Source organism: Schizosaccharomyces cryophilus (genome assembly GCF_000004155.1).
Source record: "Schizosaccharomyces cryophilus OY26 unplaced genomic scaffold supercont4.6, whole genome shotgun sequence".
NCBI classification, from domain to species: domain Eukaryota; kingdom Fungi; phylum Ascomycota; class Schizosaccharomycetes; order Schizosaccharomycetales; family Schizosaccharomycetaceae; genus Schizosaccharomyces; species Schizosaccharomyces cryophilus.
In genome coordinates this window covers 324,827-343,058 of record NW_013185629.1, presented here as the reverse complement: position 1 = coordinate 343,058, position 18,232 = coordinate 324,827, and the positions used below count along the sequence as shown (strand labels likewise).

General features: G+C 38.1%; 8 protein-coding genes across 8 annotated transcripts; 5 read left to right on the top strand and 3 right to left on the bottom strand.

Annotated features, from left to right (window-relative positions):
- The first annotated feature begins 102 nt into the window (after positions 1–102).
- On the top strand, positions 103–2,874 carry SPOG_01023 (sister chromatid cohesion protein/DNA polymerase eta Eso1). The gene has a single exon (XM_013169294.1). The coding sequence runs from the start codon at positions 207–209 to the stop codon at positions 2,796–2,798; it is 2,592 nt and encodes an 863-aa protein (XP_013024748.1). The 5' UTR covers positions 103–206; the 3' UTR covers positions 2,799–2,874.
- SPOG_01022 (triglyceride lipase-cholesterol esterase) lies at positions 2,784–4,612 on the bottom strand. Its single transcript, XM_013169293.1, has 5 exons — positions 4,423–4,612; positions 3,944–4,370; positions 3,442–3,829; positions 3,043–3,392; positions 2,784–2,996 (listed from the first exon to the last, which is right to left on the bottom strand). Exons 1-5 carry the CDS (start codon positions 4,452–4,454, stop codon positions 2,907–2,909), a joined length of 1,287 nt encoding a protein of 428 aa, XP_013024747.1. The 5' UTR covers positions 4,455–4,612; the 3' UTR covers positions 2,784–2,906.
- Positions 4,613–4,628: 16 nt separating this feature from the next.
- SPOG_01021 (alpha-amylase Aah4) lies at positions 4,629–6,934 on the top strand. Its single transcript, XM_013169292.1, has one exon. The coding sequence runs from the start codon at positions 5,126–5,128 to the stop codon at positions 6,800–6,802; it is 1,677 nt and encodes a 558-aa protein (XP_013024746.1). The 5' UTR covers positions 4,629–5,125; the 3' UTR covers positions 6,803–6,934.
- A 196-nt stretch (positions 6,935–7,130) lies between these two features.
- On the top strand, positions 7,131–8,174 carry SPOG_01020 (ribosomal protein subunit S26). Its single transcript, XM_013169291.1, has one exon. It carries the CDS (start codon positions 7,242–7,244, stop codon positions 8,055–8,057), a length of 816 nt encoding a protein of 271 aa, XP_013024745.1. The 5' UTR covers positions 7,131–7,241; the 3' UTR covers positions 8,058–8,174.
- SPOG_01019 (PQ loop protein) lies at positions 8,012–9,998 on the bottom strand. Its single transcript, XM_013169290.1, has one exon. It carries the CDS (start codon positions 9,200–9,202, stop codon positions 8,381–8,383), a length of 822 nt encoding a protein of 273 aa, XP_013024744.1. The 5' UTR covers positions 9,203–9,998; the 3' UTR covers positions 8,012–8,380.
- On the top strand, positions 9,333–12,002 carry SPOG_01018 (serine protease Psp3). The gene is made up of 2 exons (XM_013169289.1): positions 9,333–10,197; positions 10,293–12,002. Exon 2 carries the CDS (start codon positions 10,321–10,323, stop codon positions 11,665–11,667), a length of 1,347 nt encoding a protein of 448 aa, XP_013024743.1. The 5' UTR covers positions 9,333–10,197; positions 10,293–10,320; the 3' UTR covers positions 11,668–12,002.
- A 954-nt stretch (positions 12,003–12,956) lies between these two features.
- On the top strand, positions 12,957–15,304 carry SPOG_01017 (astra associated protein 1 A; the record flags this gene model as incomplete). The annotated part of the gene is made up of 3 exons (XM_013169288.1): positions 12,957–13,859; positions 13,890–13,926; positions 14,173–15,304. Exons 1-3 carry the CDS (start codon positions 13,826–13,828, stop codon positions 15,302–15,304), a joined length of 1,203 nt encoding a protein of 400 aa, XP_013024742.1. The 5' UTR covers positions 12,957–13,825.
- A 55-nt stretch (positions 15,305–15,359) lies between these two features.
- SPOG_01016 (uncharacterized protein) lies at positions 15,360–18,179 on the bottom strand. Its single transcript, XM_013169287.1, has 4 exons — positions 17,999–18,179; positions 17,767–17,824; positions 15,949–17,654; positions 15,360–15,904 (listed from the first exon to the last, which is right to left on the bottom strand). The coding sequence occupies exons 1-4, from the start codon at positions 18,126–18,128 to the stop codon at positions 15,696–15,698; spliced, it is 2,103 nt and encodes a 700-aa protein (XP_013024741.1). The 5' UTR covers positions 18,129–18,179; the 3' UTR covers positions 15,360–15,695.
- Positions 18,180–18,232: the final 53 nt, after the last annotated feature.

The window sequence follows — 18,232 nt, the reverse complement described above, 5'->3', positions numbered from 1 at the left end:
ACGAAGACTAAGTAAATGAAAAATAGTTTACATTTTTAATATGAAACCCACTTTGTTTAGTGCCTTTTCTTTCAAAATTTCAGATGGTATTCGGTGGCCTATCCTATTCCCACCACTGTTCTTTCAATGAAAATTGTTCTAGTATTCAGGAACATTATACACTCGTTTTCTATACGTTTCTAAGTCTAGTAAAAGTAATGAACTGAATGGAAAGTAGGAAAAGCAAGTTTTGTTGGAGAGATTTGGAGTACTGTGATAAACCTGCGTCTCGAAGTTGCCCATTGAGGGTAGTAGCTCATATCGATCAGGATGCATTTTATGCTCAAGTGGAAATTGTGAGATTAGGAATTAGTCCATCTACTCCTTTTGCTGTTCAACAATGGCAAGGCCTTATTGCTGTCAATTATCCAGCTCGTGCAGCAAATGTCTCAAGACATGAAACCATCACAGAAGCCAAGAAAAAGTGTCCTGAACTTCAAGTTGCACACGTGAAAACTTGGAAGGCGGGCGATACAGAAGCCAAGTATCACGAAAATCCGGATCCGAGTAACTTTAAGGCTTGCTTAGATCCATATAGACATGAAAGTGTCAAAATTTTAAACATCATAAAAAAGCATGCACCTATCGTGAAGAAGGCTAGTATTGATGAATGTTTTATTGAACTCACGGCTGAAGTGAAAAGACTTATTTTGGAGGACTACCCTTTTTTAAAGACATCGCCAGAAAACTTGGAAACACCCCTTCCAGCTGCTCCGGTGCTCCTGTGGACTCAGGATTATGGATTGTTGATTGATAGACGAGAAGGTGATACTAATGGAGAATATGAACAGGACTGGGATGATGTCTTCCTTTATTATGCAGCGCGAATAGTGAAAGAAATCCGGGACGATATTTACAAATCGCTACATTATACATGTTCTGCTGGCGTCTCATTTAATCCAATGCTTGCAAAGCTCGTTAGTTCTCGAAACAAACCGAATAAACAAGCAGTTTTATGTCGCAGTGGTATAAAGGATTATCTTGGATCGCTGAGCATAACTGATATAAGAATGTTGGGCGGTAAATTTGGCGAAGAAGTGGTTCGGATACTTGGGACAGACTCTATTTCTGATGTATGGTCTATGCAGCTTGATGATATTATGGGTAAGCTTGGACAGGTGAACGGTAGGCTTGTGTGGAACATGTGTCATGGCCTTGATGATACAGAAATTACAACCCAAATACAAATAAAATCTATGCTTTCTGCAAAAAATTTCAGTCACAATAAACTGAAGGATGAAAATGCAGTTACTAATTGGTTTCGTGTGTTTGGCTCCGATTTACATTCTAGGTTTTTGGAATTAGAAGGTCTTCGAAGACCTAAGACTTTGTGTCTTCATGCTCTCACTGGCTTTCTTCGTAAATCACGTTCAACCCAGATCCCTTTGGATGCCGATATTACTGTGGATTATATTGCGAATCACTGCCTTAAGCTTCTTCGGCAACTTCAAGATGAGTACGATGTATATCCAATCTCCCATCTATCAGTGAGTTTTCAGAACATAGTAGAAAATGATAAGAGCTCGAGGGGTATAGAATCTTTTTTACGTCCTAGCAACAAAGTCACTCCAAAGCCGATCCCTATGTTAGATGACAGCTCGAAGATTCATCTGGATGCAAACAGTACACCTCCTTCGCAATGTCTAACTGAAGAAATGCCAGAAGAAGTATCTCCTAATAAGGAAAGGAGCGTTTTTGGAATGTTTAAGGATATTTCGGAAAATTCAAGTTCTGTTGCGCAAAAGTCATATACGTGTAAAGAATGTGGACATAATATTTCTTTTTCTCAGAAGAGAGAGCATGATGACTATCACTTTGCTATTAATCTATCACGCAATGAAAGATTATTCGAACGACAGACATCTTCTGCTGGTGCAGACAAGCCGGCAAATTCTGCAAAAAGCAGGACATATGGACGAAAAACTGGTAATAAACATTTTATTGCGCCTATGGATAGTCCATCGCCAAAAAAAGCCTTCCTTGATGCTTTTTTTACTGCAAACCAAAACACGCCATCTACATTGCGTAAAAAGACCAGTCCCAATAACTCTTCAAATTCTTCGAGTGCTACTCAATTGCATTTGGACCTGGGGTCAACTACTGTCACATGTTCAGAATGTCTCATGGAGTACAATAAAGCAACTGAAGAAGATGTGGATTTGCATTCGCGTTTTCATTCTCGTACACTAGGTGGTATTGATCTAAATATGCAAGCAGAGCCGATTAAGAGACTTAGCTACTCTGTAAATGGTGACTCAATCTACATGGTTACTGCCGAAAGTGCATTGTTGGACCAGAAGAAAGCTGAGGACGCAGTAAACTTTGTTAATGAAGAACTTTCCGGTGAACCCATGGAAACTATCGGAATTGATAAATATTCCATTTTCTTATTTATGTCTGGGAAAAAATGTATCGGGCTTTTATTAGCTGAGCGTATAAAGTCCGCATATGTGATCAGTGAAAAAGAAGATGAAAAAACTTTTTTCTCATCCGCTGTGTACATCAAAGAGAACAAATTAAAACATGGATTTATTCTCGGAGTATCAAGGATTTGGGTTACTCCATCACGTCGGAAACAAGGAATTGCTCGCGCACTGTTAGATTGCGCGACATCTCATTTTATTTATGGATATAAGATTTCCAACAAGGAAATTGCCTTTACTCAACCAAGTGAAAGTGGAAAACGGTTCATTATATCCTGGAGTCGAGCTCAACAAGAAGATAAAACAGGTGTACAATATGCTGTTTACGAAAGCTAATATAGAAAGATATTTGTCGCAAAGATTTATGGATTATAGTGTGTATTGGTTTGTAAATAAATATATTCATAATTACTTAAATAGCACCATTGAGTAGTGTCAAGTGGTTTAATCAGCCAGTGCCTTGAGAACCTTTGGAATAACTTGTTCCTTCAAATCATTTGCCCAAAGGAAGTCCAAGTGCTCATAATGCTCAATCTAAAGTTGTTAGTTCATGTAGATCATTAATGGTCATATAGCATACCTCTATTTCCTGTGCCTGAGGTGGTAAGGCAGATTGCATATATTCCATATTAATAAGAGTATCTTTTCCTCCCCATAGTAATAAAATAGGGCATTTGATATTGCTTGTCGGGAATAAAGGCACTTGATAATGGCGTGAAGTAAAGCCAGTAATGAGTGCCAAATCATCATCGTATAACTGAAATGTGCAATTTCTGATAATCTGAAGCCAGTGAACACAACTTTTGACACTAGAGAAAGAATATAAATGAGCGTAACCACATAGTTTTTGGTTTGGTGAGATATTCTTTAAGTCCCAGTCGAAGAGTAATTTGAGAAAGAAGTCCACAATTTTTACAAAGATAGGAGGATCTGCATAGTGTTAGAAATAGAGATACAAAAAAGAAGAGAATCCACATACAACAAATATTTTGCCAAAAAGCCACAGAAGGTAAAAGACATCGCATGCCAAATAGATTATACATTATTTTTGGATTTGCTTTAACTAGATAGTCAACCAGATGATTCGAAAATCCCTTCGGAGTGAAGGCAGGAGCTAGGGCGATGAAGATTTTGACTTTGTCGTTTAGGGAATTGTTTATACTTAATGAAGCAAATGCTTGAGCGGTTCCTTGAGAGAATCCAATATAGCTAAGTTCCTTCTCTCCAGTCTCATGAAGTATATAGTCTACTGTATTAGGAATGTCAAACATGGCCATGTCATCTAGGGAGAAATTCCAGAATTCTTCGTCCTTCGGTTTGTACACAACATGTTTCCTGCTATACTTGTTTCCTCTATTATTGCCAAGCTAAAGGATGTTAGTAAAATACAGTCGTTTCAAATTTAAAGATTGCTTTGTCTTGATGAAAGGAGGTATATTCTTGACTTGAAAATCCTTTCCTCACTTTGCAAATTAGCTTACCCAAACATCATAGCCATTGTCGACCATAACAAAAGGAAGATTTCGTTCTGGTTCGTTGACTGCCACCCAAAGCTCAGAGTTCGTCATGAGCCCATGATGACAGTAAACAACTCCTCGCTTTTTCGTTTGTTTTTTGGAAGGATGTGTTATTCTGTGCAGACAAAGGACAAAATTATCTTCGGTGCGTAAGAGGTGCTCCTCGGCTTTGTAGCCAAAAGCCTCACAAATTTCGTATATATTTCTGCATTTTTGAACTGCATCAGTCATTCCTTCAGTTGTTTTTGTACTAATATAATAATGGTAAATACGAATAACCCTTTTTCGTCCCCATTCTCGAATTTGATCTGGGATCAAGTAAATAAATACACGAATAATCAATTCGGCGTAAACGCCGATATACGCAGCGAATAGACCAAGGTAATCAATCCTAAGGAATAAATGAGCAACTGGGTCAAAATCGAATATGTTCTTGAGCTTACCAAGGGATCCGTTGTCTATACATTCCTACCATTCAGAAATTATTAATTAATAGGTAATTGCTTCAGTATCGACAAATTGGAAAGCACAAACTTTTATATTAACCAGCCTTCAATTATTTTAAATCAAGAATCGGTCTTGTTCGACACAATTTGTTTCATTGCTGTGGTGCGTACAGTAAGTGGATATTGCTGAAATCGCCAGAAGAGCTGGAAGCGCTTTCAGCCTTTATGAACGTGTATTTTGGAATATATATTGCTGAAAAAGGAATAAAACCATTTTCATTATTAAATATTATATTTCTCGCTTTCTACCGTTACTGTACGAGGAAATACTACTTCCAAAGAGAAAAGACCTATGCATGGATGAGGTTTATCACCCGCAGCTTTTTCATAATTGCATCTCTTATATAAATACCAACTGGTTAAGTTCCTATTTAAAACAAGGACGCCATAACATCTCTTTGAAGGGTTTACGTTTGATGGTCAACAATCTATGAATTCAGCTTTCGGATGGCCTCCGATAGTCTTGGACTCGTAATACTCGTATAAATACTTTTTTTAATGTTTCTATTATTACTATGGTTGTTTGTTTACGCATTGTGTCTGATATACCGGTCGCTGTATTTGTTTACAGTTGACAAAAATAGGCATATAAGGGCGCTCGGTAGGAAATAATCTTCACCGGTCCACTCACTCGACAAAGATGAAGTTGTCATTAAAGAATTTTGGATTGTCAATCGGACTCATGTCGGGTGTTGTGTCCCCGGTCCTAGCACTAGGTGCTGAAGACTGGAAAAAGCAATCCATTTACTCTGTTTTGACTGATCGATTTGCACCAAGCAACTTGGTTCCTCACTGCAACATTCATTTGGAAAAGCATTGTGGAGGAGACTGGCGTGGAATAGCAGATCATCTTGACTATATTCAGGAGCTGGGCTTCACAGCAATTTGGATTTCTCCTGTCGTTCAACAGGTCGAGATTCCTGAGAAATCAGGGCTTGGTGAAGCTTACCATGGATATTGGCCCAAAAACTACTATCGTCTTAATCCTCATTTCGGTACTGAGAAAGAATTGAGAGAGCTTTCCCATGCACTCCATATGCGTGGCATGCACTTGATGGTTGATGTAGTAATTAATCACATGGGTCCTCAATGGACGAATGAAACAGACTACTCGCAATACTATCCTTTCGACGAAGCAAAGTATTACCACGAGCCCTGCCCCGTTATTGATGATGAAAAGGTAAGTTACGAGAAGTGCATGATCCCGTGCAAAAATTCCAGCTTGCCTGACATTAATACGGACTTGATTTCGGTCAAGGAAACACTAAAAGAATACATCCATTCATTCGTAAAAGCCTTTAAGGTAGATGGAATTCGCATTGATTCAGCAAAACATCTTCCCAAGGAATTTGTGTCAGAATTTTGCAAGGCTGCTGGAGTCTTTTGCATGACTGAATTGTGGTCTTATAATCCAGTTGAAATTTGCGATTGGCAAAACTCAATTGAAGGATTAATGAATTTTCCAGCCGAGGATGCGGCCAGAAGAGCTTTCCTTTCTAGCAATCTTGATGGAATCGTCGATTTGGCTGATGTGATGACTGACATACGTGGACTTTGTCGTGACCCTTTAACTTTGGGAAATTTTGTTGAAAGCCATGACTTATCAAGGATGGCATCCGTCACCAGTGATCCCGCTGCTCTCAAGAACGCGATCGCTTTTGTTCTTATGGGTGACGGAATTCCTATTATGTATTATGGTCAAGAACTTGCTTTGAGAGGTAGTGTTGAGCCTTATAATCGCCCAGCTTTTTGGGAGAAAGGCTTCCCTAGGAGAAATCCTTATTATTACTTTACCTCGGTAATCAACAACTTCCGCAATGCTATGATCAACAGTGAAGATGGAGACGCTTTCTTAAGCTCTCAGTCCGATATAAGCATTGTAGATCACAGAGTAATGTTGCTCCAGCGTGGAGACGTAATCACCGTAGTTAATAACCTGGGATCCTTTTATATTCGTTTTCACTATACTGTTTCTAGCCTTGAACACAAATGGATTGACATTATCACTTGCAAGACTGTTCCCGTGGAAGACAACCGTCAAGTTTTTATTATCCGCAATGGTGATCCTATGATTCTGTATCCAGAATATAAGGCTTATGAGCTTGGTATCTGTCCTTCTCCTAGCATTCCTACAGAAGACAGATTTTACAAAGGTATTAATACAGACGCTGCTACTCCAGCTTCAGATTCCTCTTTGTCTTTTGCTTCGCCTTCACCAGACACAGAGGATGCTCAAGTCTCCAAGGCACCAGAACATAAGCAAAGTGTTAACAGTATAATTGCTGCACTATTTATCTCTTTGATTATGATTTTGTGAACGGAAGGCTGTCGGTTACCTTATGATTTAACGAAGTTTACTTTTTCTACTGGAATTGCGTTCCGACATGAATTTATGATGACTTTTTGGAATGAAATATACTTTTAATGAATGTAACTAGTAAGTTTATCCCAGTAATGTGTCAGACAATGCTATGTGAGTAGCTATTGTACGTAAATGTACATGAAGAAAAAAGTGGTTGATAGAAGCGTAAACAAAGATTATTCCTTTTAGAAATAAAAATAAGTTTTATTCAAAGCAAAAAATTATGGAAATTATCTTCCCTTTAAATGTCGAACTGACGTTTGCTGGAGAGAACCGCTTACCGGAAGCTTGCATTTTCAGTCACCATTGAATTTAGAGGTTTGGTAAAGTAATGATTAATTCCCCCATTTTTTAGTTTCCTATAGTAGCATTTCTATTCTTTAAATAATTTTCGATGAATTTCTTGAGAATCCCTTCAGCATTTCACGGCGTTCGTTGCCAAAGTCCACATTCGTTTTTTTTGCAATGTTGCAAGAGCATACCTAGCAGAATAGAGAGGAATCGTTTCAGATGCTATCATACGGTTCCTGAGATCCCTGAGAGAAAACTAAACCCACTATTTAGCGATCGTGGAGTGAAGGTCGCTTGGGATGAGCATCAGGGACTTGTCGTAAAGAGTTTGAATGATCGAGTGAAAGGAACCGAGCTTGAGGATCATTCTATTTTTAACATTATCTTTCAAACGGCTGTACTTCCAGAACATGCAGCTACGTTCCAGTTTGCAAGTCAAGCATACAACAATCATTTCTTTTTTGAGTCCTTAATAGGAGCTGAAAAGGCTAAAGAAGACTCAAAGACCCAATTTGAAAGTAATCCTGTTATTCAACAAGTGGTACTTGAAAATTTTGAGTCAAAAGAGGACTTGCTGTCAAAAATAAAGCAACTTGCTTCCAATACATTCGGTGCCGCATGGATTTGGGTGGTTTTAGATGACTATAACAGACTACAGGTGATTCGAACATTTCAAGCAGGAACTCCTTTTCTGTGGACAAGATGGCAATCCAATGATCCACATCTCGTTCCTTCTGTTCCTGATCACAGTACTAGACCGCGCAATTATTCCCATGTTCCACTTTTAAATCTGTGTCTTTGGGATCATGCTTACTTTACAGACTTTGGTCTCTTTCAACGCGAGCAGTACATTGATACATGGTTTCAAAGTATCAACTGGTCTTTGATTGAAGATCGACTTAAGCAATCATTAGTATAAAAAGTCACTCGTACATAAAATGAAAAGCAAATCCTAAATTCTAATCGAAAAGCTACATTTCACTTTGCTGAATTAGTACCATAAAATACTTTTATTTAGCCACCGATAAAAGCCTTAATACATAGTAAATAAACTCAAAAGACAATAAATAAAACGAAATTCAAAAGCGAAAGGGGAATAATAATTAAAAGGAATCAGAATTCACAAAGACATAGATCAGTCTTGTCATGGTTCTGATCACGAATAACGGAATATAGCGAATGAGCAAGTCGAGAGGATCATGGACTTGTAATTACCCCGTAAGCTGAACATAAAAAGGTTATTTAAGGAATATAAATTGATTTTTCTTCGGGATTGACGGTGTAACCAGATTTGGAGCTAGGATTTCGAATAAGAATTGTCGGCTTTGACTCTTCTTCTTCATCGTCTCCAGTTTGAGCGTCTTCATTTTCACTGTAGGTTTCAGGTTTCTTTCGAAGCAAAACATTAAAGATTAAGACCAAGGCAAAGAGACCCATCTCTAAAACGAAGACGAGACCATAATCGATGGCAGCAAGCACATCCCATCGATCAAACGGTAATGAAATGAAAGAAAAGAGAGCACCGATAGAATCAATGGTCAAAAAGATATATGAAATTCCCTGGACAGCTTTCATGCGGAAAATTTGGATATATTGAGGAAGAAAGCCAATGTTGACAAGGATTGTGGATAAAACGCCCATTAACGTGACAGGCCATTCGACATGACGACGAATGCCCAGTTGGACGGTAAGAATGAGCATGGCCTGCAAACCGGCAGAAAGAGCACCAAATAGGCCAACGACGAGAAGAGATTTTCGGGCCGACCAACCTTCACCGTATAGTAGACATTGGAAAAAGGTGACCAAAGATAGTAGTTGAAAGAGTTCAGGCTGAATTTTAAGAGCGATGTTAAGGTCTTGGACCAGGTTATAAACAGCAAGAGGAATTGAGGCGATCACCCAGCTAAAAATGAACAAAGTATCAAGACCAGCGGTGGATTTTCCACGATAATTTTTGATGACTTGGGGAATTAATTGGACACACCAGCAAACGGTGCCAATGACGGCAAGCGTTGTAGCGGCTGCCTTGTTGGGATATGTACCTGGAGGATTCTGTTCTGACATTATAAAAAAACAACTCCAAAAAGACTAGCGAAACAGAAGTAAGAGAAGAAACGAAAATCAAAGGAAATCGTTATAAGCCGAAAGGAGAAAAACAATAGAAATTGGATGAAAAATGAAAAATTAAAATTATAAACCAGAAAAAGGTTAAAGCTAGTAAGACAATGAATCAACTCTTCTACAACTAAAATTAAGCGTGTACACTTTACTGTGTCTTTTTAAATTGGAATATCAACTTTTGTCTGAAGACAACTATTTGGCTCTAGTCAGAGAGAGAGTCCCTTGGTTCTTTTCTTATCGTTAAAGGTGCCTTTATCTAAAGTACGAGCCGCCACTATGAATAAAGGCTACTTACGTATTGTGTTCTGATAGGAAAATCGACGATATTTCACAAGTAAACAAAGAAAGCAAGAAAGAAAGAAAAGATTGAAGCGAGAGAAATTTGAGTCGAAAGTATAGCTTAATTCAAAAAGAAAAGTAAACTAATTAAGAAAAACTGCGACGAAAACGAAACTCGACTCAGAATTTAAAGGAATGGAAAAGAAAGCAAGCTTGGATATAAAACAAGAATGTTTACACTTGAAGCGTTCAAAAAGATAGTAATTGAGTAAGGTTATTTCTGCCATGATTCTTTTCTTTTCCTTTCTCTTTTCTTTTTCAATCCTAATTTTGCTTTGGCTTGGGAATTTCTCGTCTGCTTCCTGGCTTTGTCTGTTTGTCTGTTTGTTTACATGAAACCAAAAAGATCAGTTCTCGAGGTCAAGATCCGTTTTAGCTGGTTTTGGAAAATAAAATAGAGAATATAAAGAAAAGAAAGAAAAATTGAAAACTACAATATTGTCTACGTCAAGATTGCTTCAAAACAATTCCTCCTTGGAACTCTATAAATGCTTACATCGGAGACATTCTGAACTTAACCAAAACACATCACATCGTAGGACTCTTGCATTGTTTTGAAAATAGGCATTCATTCACCTTTGTTCTTTTCTGTTTTCATCGTAAGTTGCATAAAGAACCATTCTACATCTCTTTCATTGGAATTGAGGTTCATTCTTTACTGTTTTTTGATCGTTCTTGAATTCTTACTTTGTAGACCCCTTAACTTTTTCTTCACCAGTATCATGAAGCTTTCCTTTGCCGCTGGGCTTGTGTTTGCTGCTCAGCTTTGTAGCATCTCTACTGCGTTTAATCCTTTGCGCCTCTTTATGGATGATGACTCGTTCTCTCCAAATGTTCATGCCCCAGTTTCCAGCGGCAATGGCATTGCACCTCCCTCTTTTAATCATCCTGCTCAAAACCCCCATGACGTTGACGTGGAAGGGTCATCGTTGGTAACCAACGATCATTACATTGTTATGTTTAAGCCCTCTGTTGACAAAGCCAAGATTAATAGCCATCATGAGTGGATTCAACACCAGCACCATAAACGTTCTCTTGACTGGCAAGATGTGTCTACTTTTTTCCTCAAGCATACCTTTGAAATTGGCGATTCCTTCATGGGATATGCCGCCCGCTTCTCTCCTTGGCTTGTGAACGAACTAAAGAAGCACCCCGACATTGCTTTAGTCGAGCCTGATCATGTCATGCACATCACAACGGAGCAACGCTTTGCTCCTTGGGGCCTTGCTCGCATTTCTCACCGTGATCGCTTGGGTCTGACTACTTTTACTCGCTACAATTACAATGAAACCGCCGGAGAGGGCGTTACTGCTTATGTAATTGACACTGGTATCAACGTAGATCATCAGGACTTTGGCGGCCGCGCTACTTGGGGAGCTACCATTCCTAACGGCGAGAAGGACGTAGACAACCATGGTCACGGCACTCATGTCGCTGGTACGATTGCTGGAAAGAACTTTGGTATCTCCAAGAATGCTAAGCTCGTGGCTGTCAAGGTAATGCGTGCTGATGGTACCGGAAGTACTTCTGATATCATCAAGGGGATTGAATTTGCTTTCAAGCAATCCAAGAATGACAACGATTCCGTTGCTTCTGTTGCAAATATGTCTCTTGGCGGTGACGCCAGCCAAGCTTTAGATTCTGCTGTCAGCGCTGCCATCAATGGTGGCCTCTTTTTCGCCGTTGCTGCTGGTAATGATGCTGAAGATGCTTGCAACACTTCTCCTTCTCGTGTGAGTAGCGCCATGACGGTTGGTTCTATGACTTGGACGGATGGCATTTCTTCCTTTAGTAACCATGGTTCCTGCGTTGACATTTTTGCCCCTGGATCCCTTATTCTTTCTGACTGGATTGGATCTAACAAGGCTTCTATGTTACTTTCTGGTACTTCTATGGCCTCTCCCCATGTTGCTGGTTTGGCTGCTTACTTCATTTCACTTGAACCTTCTTTGGCTCACAAGCCCGCTGATCTCAAGAAGTATATGCTCAAATATGCCTTGAACGATAAAATCGAAGGAATTCCCGAAGGAACTCCTAATGTTCTTGCCTTCAACAATTTCTCTGAGTAAATTCATCGCTCGTTTTATGATTCTCTTTTTAATGTTCAATCCTTATTTATGTGCATCCAATGAAGATTTGTTTATATGAGACTGCTTTCGTTTCGGGAACATCACTTTAAACGGGTTCATTTCCAATATGGGTATTAAATTCAAACGAAAAACGGGAAAAAATACGCATTTCTATGGAAATCTCTCTTCTGTTAAATTATGAATGAATAGCTTAGATTGAATGAAAAAGCTGCTTTGCTATTGTTATACCATGTTTATGTAACAACAGTTGAGTACTGTATCTATTGCCAAGTCCTAAACTTTACAACGTAAAACCTAAAGAAAATAATACAGAAGCCATATGTCAATCTTTAATATTTGCAACTAATTTCTCCCCACTTGTTGGCGTACTTTTGGAATTCCCAAGTTAAAGGAAATAAATGTTTCGTCTTTATGACAGAAAAAACAACATTTAAATGAAAATATAGGTACGTAGTAGCAATCCAAGACAGCACAAGAGTAAGAAGAACGGCTATCAGCATGAAATATGAAAGACACAAGAAGAAAATCTTTGAAAGGTTGATCAATTCGTTTTCATAACATTAATCTTCGTACGTCTTGTAACAAGTTGAAGATTGTTCTCGAGTTATTAAAGTGTTTTGTTTAGAGTAGTTTCAATTCTTAAACCCAACCCAAAGCAACCGTAGGATTTGTTTAGCCATTAGTGTCATTTTTTGTTTCAATTTACTGGAACAGAAAACTTGGCTTATAAAAGATGTTAACTTTTCTCATTCTTAATGATAGTTGAAGAAATAGCTCGCCAGAAACAACATCTATTTTCTGGCCATATCCTTTTGTCGAATGGTAATTGAGACCAGCAAACTAACCTTCCTCAACATTTGTTCTTTCCTCTTTTTTATTTCAATTCGTAACCTGTATTAATTGTCATATTCCAGGGTTACTATTTACATTTTTTGCTTCTAAGCCAAAAGAGGACGCTAAGGACCAAGGATGCTAGTCTTTTTATAACATATGCATTCTTTTTTCCTCAAGGAATGTCCTGGCGTACTGCAATTTAGAAACTTGTACGAGAAAAGATTGATATATTGAAACCTCTCTACTATTCCTTGTTACTCGGCAAGTAACGGGCCCTTAAGTTTAAGAAATGACTTGACGGGCGGTAATTTTGTTAGAAAACCAGTTGAAAAAGGGTGAATGTACAACAATGAAAAGGTTTTGGCAGTAGTTAATGTTAGAAACACACAGAAATAAACAGAACGCTAAAAGGTTTACTTAACGAGTTCAAAAGTTTCAGGATCCAGAAAAAAAAAACCTTTTTCATATTGCAGTAAAAAAGTCCCAATGTTGAGAGAAACAGTTATTCGGAATAAATTATGGTTCATCCAGAATGAATATGTTTAACGGAATTCAGAAAGGAAACACTACTTTGAAGTGTTTCTCTAAGAATTCTTAAAATATAAAAGTATGTATATGAATTCAGATCAAGTACAATTATAATCAAGTTTCCAAAACTTCTCCATATCATCAGGCGCCTTTTTTAGTAAACAGTATTCCCTACTGAGGCTTGATTTATTCTGGACAACAAGAACTATTCAGAAAAATATCTCAGAAAACTTTGTACTTTGTGAACCTTATCATTATTGTTCGAAGGCGTATATACGTTCCCGTATGATGGATTTCAAAGCTAGTTGGACTTGTTACAACTCAATAACAAGCAGTCTTTTCCACAAGAAAGGGTATCAATATATTTCACTTAATGAGGAAATCTACTGTACTCTTGGCATTCTTCGGCGTCAATGCCAACATATAAGAAGTATCGAAATGTTTGGTACTTGAATCTCTTCATATTCTCTTCACAGATGACAAGCTTGTTATGTCGACATAATAGTGCTAGATATTTTCTGTTCGTACAGAGTATCAAAGATCATAATAAGTTTTTTTAAACCCTATGAAAATTGGGATTCCATAACTAATGCTGCATTTCCTAAAGGATTTACAGAAAAAACTATTCAGTAATCCAGCTTCTTCTTTAAAAACAAAAATAGCTATGTCCGTCAGTTCTCCAAATTTACTTGAAGCACATTTCAAAGGTTGGGTTCAATGTTGAGTATTTTGAATGATATGAGGTTTCCATGTTTGTTCGTATCTCAATGTGAAAATGAAAATTGCAAGCGCTCAAGAAAAAGATATAGGTAATTACCAACCAAGTTAATTTTTCCTAGATTACAAGTCGTATTCAAGAACTTTTTCAGAGAAACTGTAAGATGTCGAGAATCAACCTATGAATCCGCCTCCAAAAAAGAACAAAAACAATCAACCTTTTGTGATATAATGTAGTTAATAAACATAAATTTACTTCGTGGAGGTTTCAAGTCTCACTAACATCTTCACGGCAACTCTTGCCAGGCATAGTTCTCTTACCCTTTAGACCCAAATCATCAAAGAGTACTTTTTTTCTTACATATCATAAAATGAACAGTTCTCACTAACACGAAAGATTGATAGATTGAAAAGCGAAAAGAAAAAAGAGGAAGCTTTCATGGTTGTGCCTACGCCGTTTTACGTTTTACGTGGACACTCATCTAGTGTTACTGCCGTTGCTTTCGATAAGAAAAATCATCTTTTTTCAGGCGACGAAAATGGGTTTGTTATTTGTTGGTCCCTTTTAGATATGCGCCCTTTGCAGGCTTGGTACGCTCATTCAAAAAATATTTTGGGAATGGAAGTCATCGATAATGACATTTTGTGTACGCAAAGTCGAGATTGTCGCTTAAGCGTTTGGAAAATTAACTTTGATCGTATTACTTCTTCTCTACCTTTGTCTGAACTGAGCCGCAGGCAATCACAGGAGAATGCTCTCTCTCAAATGAATTCCTATAATAGCAACGATTTAATTACCATCTACTCAAGCATTCACATCAATGCTTTGACTTTTTGTTCATTTTCTTATGATAAATATGCAAAGGTCTTGGCAGTTTCAAACACCGTCAATGTTGATGAAATCGATATTTATGAAGCAAGAGACTTACTATCGGAGAACACGAATCAAGACAGTTATGGGACAAGGCTTCAAAATAAAATAAGACCCACCACGAATAATGAAAAGACAGGTGCTTTAATGTGCACGTCTCTAATTTCCTCTGGGGAGCATCTTTTGCTGGCTGCTGGTTACGAAAGTGGCCATGTAGCTCAGTTTCAATGCAATTTAAGCAATGCGCGGAACGTCTGTCTCAATTATCAAGACGTTTGGGAGATGAGCTATTTTGAAAAATCTCATTCTCAACCAGTATTGTCAGTGAAGTATAATAAACTTGCCAATGCATTATATTCTTCTAGTGCAGACGATCGGATCGTACTGCACTCTACATTAATAAACCACTCTCTTCAAAGTGAGCCCAAAGTAACACGGTCAAAGCATTGTGGTCAACAATGTTTGCAAGTTCGCCAGGATGATCAAATTATTGCTACCGCAGGTTGGGATGGTCGCAGTCGTATATACAGCTGTAAAAGCCTCCTTCCTCTAGCTGTTTTAAAATACCATTCTTCTACCATCAATTCTTTATCCTTCTACTCAAACTCTAATATCATCGCTTTGGCCAGCAAGGATTCTCGAATCTCTCTTTGGAAAATATACTAATGATCTCATTATACATATGGACTCTTGATCTCTCCCTTTTACGCTGTCATAAATATTCGAATACCAATTATTATAATCTTTATTAAATATAAAACAACTCATTATGTCCTGTATCTGCGTATATGCGACTTTTTTAAAGTCTAACCATGTTGAAAAGAAAAAAAAAAATGAACTTAACAAGTCATTTTCGACTTCAGAACAATGTTCTTTTCAACTAACCAAAAATTACCCTAAGATATTAAGTAATATTACACTAAAATAATTATGTATCTTCATAGTATGCAGGAGGTTTTAAGCGCTCGTGTCCAGTAGACTTATAACAAACGCATAGCATACAGAAAGTGTTTAGTCATCGTGCAATTTGAAATGTTTAATGATAGACAATAGAAACTCAAATCGAAACTTTGGCAATGGGAATCGTTAGTCGTTCTGCTTTCCATCGATTATGCGTATCAACGATCGCCTGGCAAATCGTATTAAAATCGGATTCCTTCTCTTTCTCTTTAGTGACGACATCTTGGACAGCCTTGCTAAAGCTTTCCTTTTCTTCGTCATCTGTTCCCTCGTTATGTTTTGCCAGTTCGTCAATAATTTCGTTATCTACGTCGAGTTAGTAATTAGTCCAACATAATAAGTACCATAACCCGTCATAATAAAATCCCGAAAATGGAATGCCTCACACTGCTCGTCATTGCAAACTCCTCCTGTAGTTTCATATTTGCACATTATCCTCATTGGGTCAGCCTTATTGCTATACATTATAGACCGAAAACCAGCCGGAACCTTTTCCAAAAATTGGCTGTTAAAACGAAAAGCCTTAAATCTATACAAAGGAGAAATGTAGTCAACCGGTGGTACGCGAATAGTCTCGACTAGTGGAGAACTTTCTTTAGACTCCATACTAGTACCATTCACGTTTAATTTATTCTCGCTAATATTAGTGTTATTTTGCATCTTGTCTTTGTCAATAGAAACATCGCCTTTAGTAGACTCAGAATGCAGCAACGAGGAAAGTTCAACTCCAACCTTAGAAAGCATTTCCTTTTTTCTGAAATACAGCTTTGTTAAAGTTTCTTTCTTTGAATTCACAATTGCTTGGTATTTACTTAGGTCATTTTCTTCTTCCTCAATAAGCTTATTAATTTTAGCCAGCTCATCCTTCTGATCCACTAACGATTGATTCTCTGCTGGCTGTGACTGTAACTTCGTTGAAATTTCAGTTTCATCTACACTTTTAAGCCAAGGAGCATATTCTTCTTCAACGTTGTGACTTTCTGAGACGGTAACTGGGCCCCCAACCTCTGATAAAGAACTTGACTCTGGATCAGGGGTCAGACGTTTCGCTCCGCTATTATCTAAAGTATTGGCAGTTAACTTGGAAGATAAACCATTCTGATCAGTGTCTTTTCTGATATCCGAAGGTAGTGTTTCCTTAACATTTGTAGTTTTTGTCGCTTTCTTCGAAGATTCCAACTTCATAATCATCTCGGTCATTTTTCGAATTTCATCTTCCTTTTTACGCAACAAAGCAAGAGAATCTAATCGAGAAGAATTTGTTTGGTCTGTCGAAATCGATACTTCAGATGTTGAGGAGCTGTCGTTTTCATATGCCAGCTCATCTTCAGAATCAAGCTCAATAACGATATGAGGGCTTGAAATTCCAAATGGCTTTGATGAATTTAACCATTCGTCTACAATAGGACGAGGCGATGGTTTTAGACGCTTTCTTTGAGGAAGTATCGTTGGTGTCCCGCTATCACCAGGAAGAATCGCTGAATCATCTGAAGACAAGTCCAACTTTCGAGGTTGCTTTACACCAGAGGGCTTATCGGTCTTTTCAGAAGTTGCCGCAGAGGGAGGCACGGTGATAGAAGGAAGCTCGATGCCTAATTTAGAGAAAAGGCTTCGTACAACAGAAGGATGAATGCCTTCAGCAACAAAATCATTGTATTTAACACCAAAACCAACTAACTGATTGATCGCATTTTCCGCCTCAATTTGTTTTGAGGATGTTTGTAAACCGTCAGATAAACCAGTATCGGTTTCAACCCTTACCACTTTATTTTCATCATGTCTTTCAGATAATATACTGCTGGAGTCTTTCCGGTTTGGAATCGGGCGGGATTCCAATGACTTTTCTATGCGAGGAGTCTTGTTTCTAACAAGACTAGACTTGCGACCACTCGTAAAGGATGTCTCGTTGTTTGGCTTGGATGACCGACGCGGCTTCATTTTCTCTTGAGCTTCTTTCGAAGGCGCGAGCGGTGCAGGTTGTGATCCAAGGAAGAATGCTGAAGGAAGCATAAAAGGCGGTGCAAATGGAAAAGGAAATGTATTTGTGGGTGTAAACCTGAAGCCATTAGTAATTGTATTCGATCGCGTTAAATCACAAAGCAAACAAACACGCCAGTCAAGGTATCGAATGCTTTGCTCTTATTTTATTTTTTATTATACAAACATACCGGTCTACTGGAGGCTGTGGTGGGGCAGAATTCGGATATAATAAAGGAGGAACTGGGACTAAACTGGTTAAACAACTGAATGTCTTTTATAGGGCTTTCAATGAAGACTACGGAGATCGCGGATACCTCACGATAACTCCCTTCTATAAGAAAATATACGTCAAGGGAAAATGAATAACGAAACATAGCTTGGATCCTCTACATTACGTCCCATCTCAGAAATAGCACATACCATTGTTATTAGACTCGGTTGTGTCTTCACTTATTTCTCCATCCTCTTTATCTGACTCCTCTTCGGACTGTTTTCTTGCGGATTCTAAGGCTTTTTGACGCAAAACATTAAGATCTACTGCTTTACTCATCTATATAAATCTATCTGGAGATGTGTAAATGTCAAATGTAGATGTTTTGTTTGGGTTAGACTTATACGATAACGACGAAGCTTTGATTCATTAAATACTCTAAT

Excerpts from the sequence above, each read along its gene's own strand:
- SPOG_01022 (XM_013169293.1), bottom strand. The coding sequence starts at position 4,454 with ATGGTAGGAATGTATAGACAACGGATCCCTTG. Across the intron at positions 4,371-4,422 it reads TATAGACAACGGATCCCTTG|GATTGATTACCTTGGTCTAT; the intron begins GTAAGCTCAAGA and ends TTTATTCCTTAG. Across the intron at positions 3,830-3,943 it reads ACAATGGCTATGATGTTTGG|CTTGGCAATAATAGAGGAAA; the intron begins GTAAGCTAATTT and ends AACATCCTTTAG.
- SPOG_01019 (XM_013169290.1), bottom strand. The coding sequence starts at position 9,202 with ATGTCAGAACAGAATCCTCCAGGTACATATCCCAACAAGGCAGCCGCT.
- SPOG_01020 (XM_013169291.1), top strand. The coding sequence starts at position 7,242 with ATGAATTTCTTGAGAATCCCTTCAGCATTTCACGGCGTTCGTTGCCAA.
- SPOG_01018 (XM_013169289.1), top strand. The coding sequence starts at position 10,321 with ATGAAGCTTTCCTTTGCCGCTGGGCTTGTGTTTGCTGCTCAGCTTTGT.
- SPOG_01016 (XM_013169287.1), bottom strand. The coding sequence starts at position 18,128 with ATGAGTAAAGCAGTAGATCTTAATGTTTTGCGTCAAAAAGCCTTAGAA. Across the intron at positions 17,825-17,998 it reads AACCGAGTCTAATAACAATG|TCCCAGTTCCTCCTTTATTA; the intron begins GTATGTGCTATT and ends TAACCAGTTTAG. Across the intron at positions 17,655-17,766 it reads CCACAGCCTCCAGTAGACCG|GTTTACACCCACAAATACAT; the intron begins GTATGTTTGTAT and ends TAATGGCTTCAG.
- SPOG_01021 (XM_013169292.1), top strand. The coding sequence starts at position 5,126 with ATGAAGTTGTCATTAAAGAATTTTGGATTGTCAATCGGACTCATGTCG.
- SPOG_01023 (XM_013169294.1), top strand. The coding sequence starts at position 207 with ATGGAAAGTAGGAAAAGCAAGTTTTGTTGGAGAGATTTGGAGTACTGT.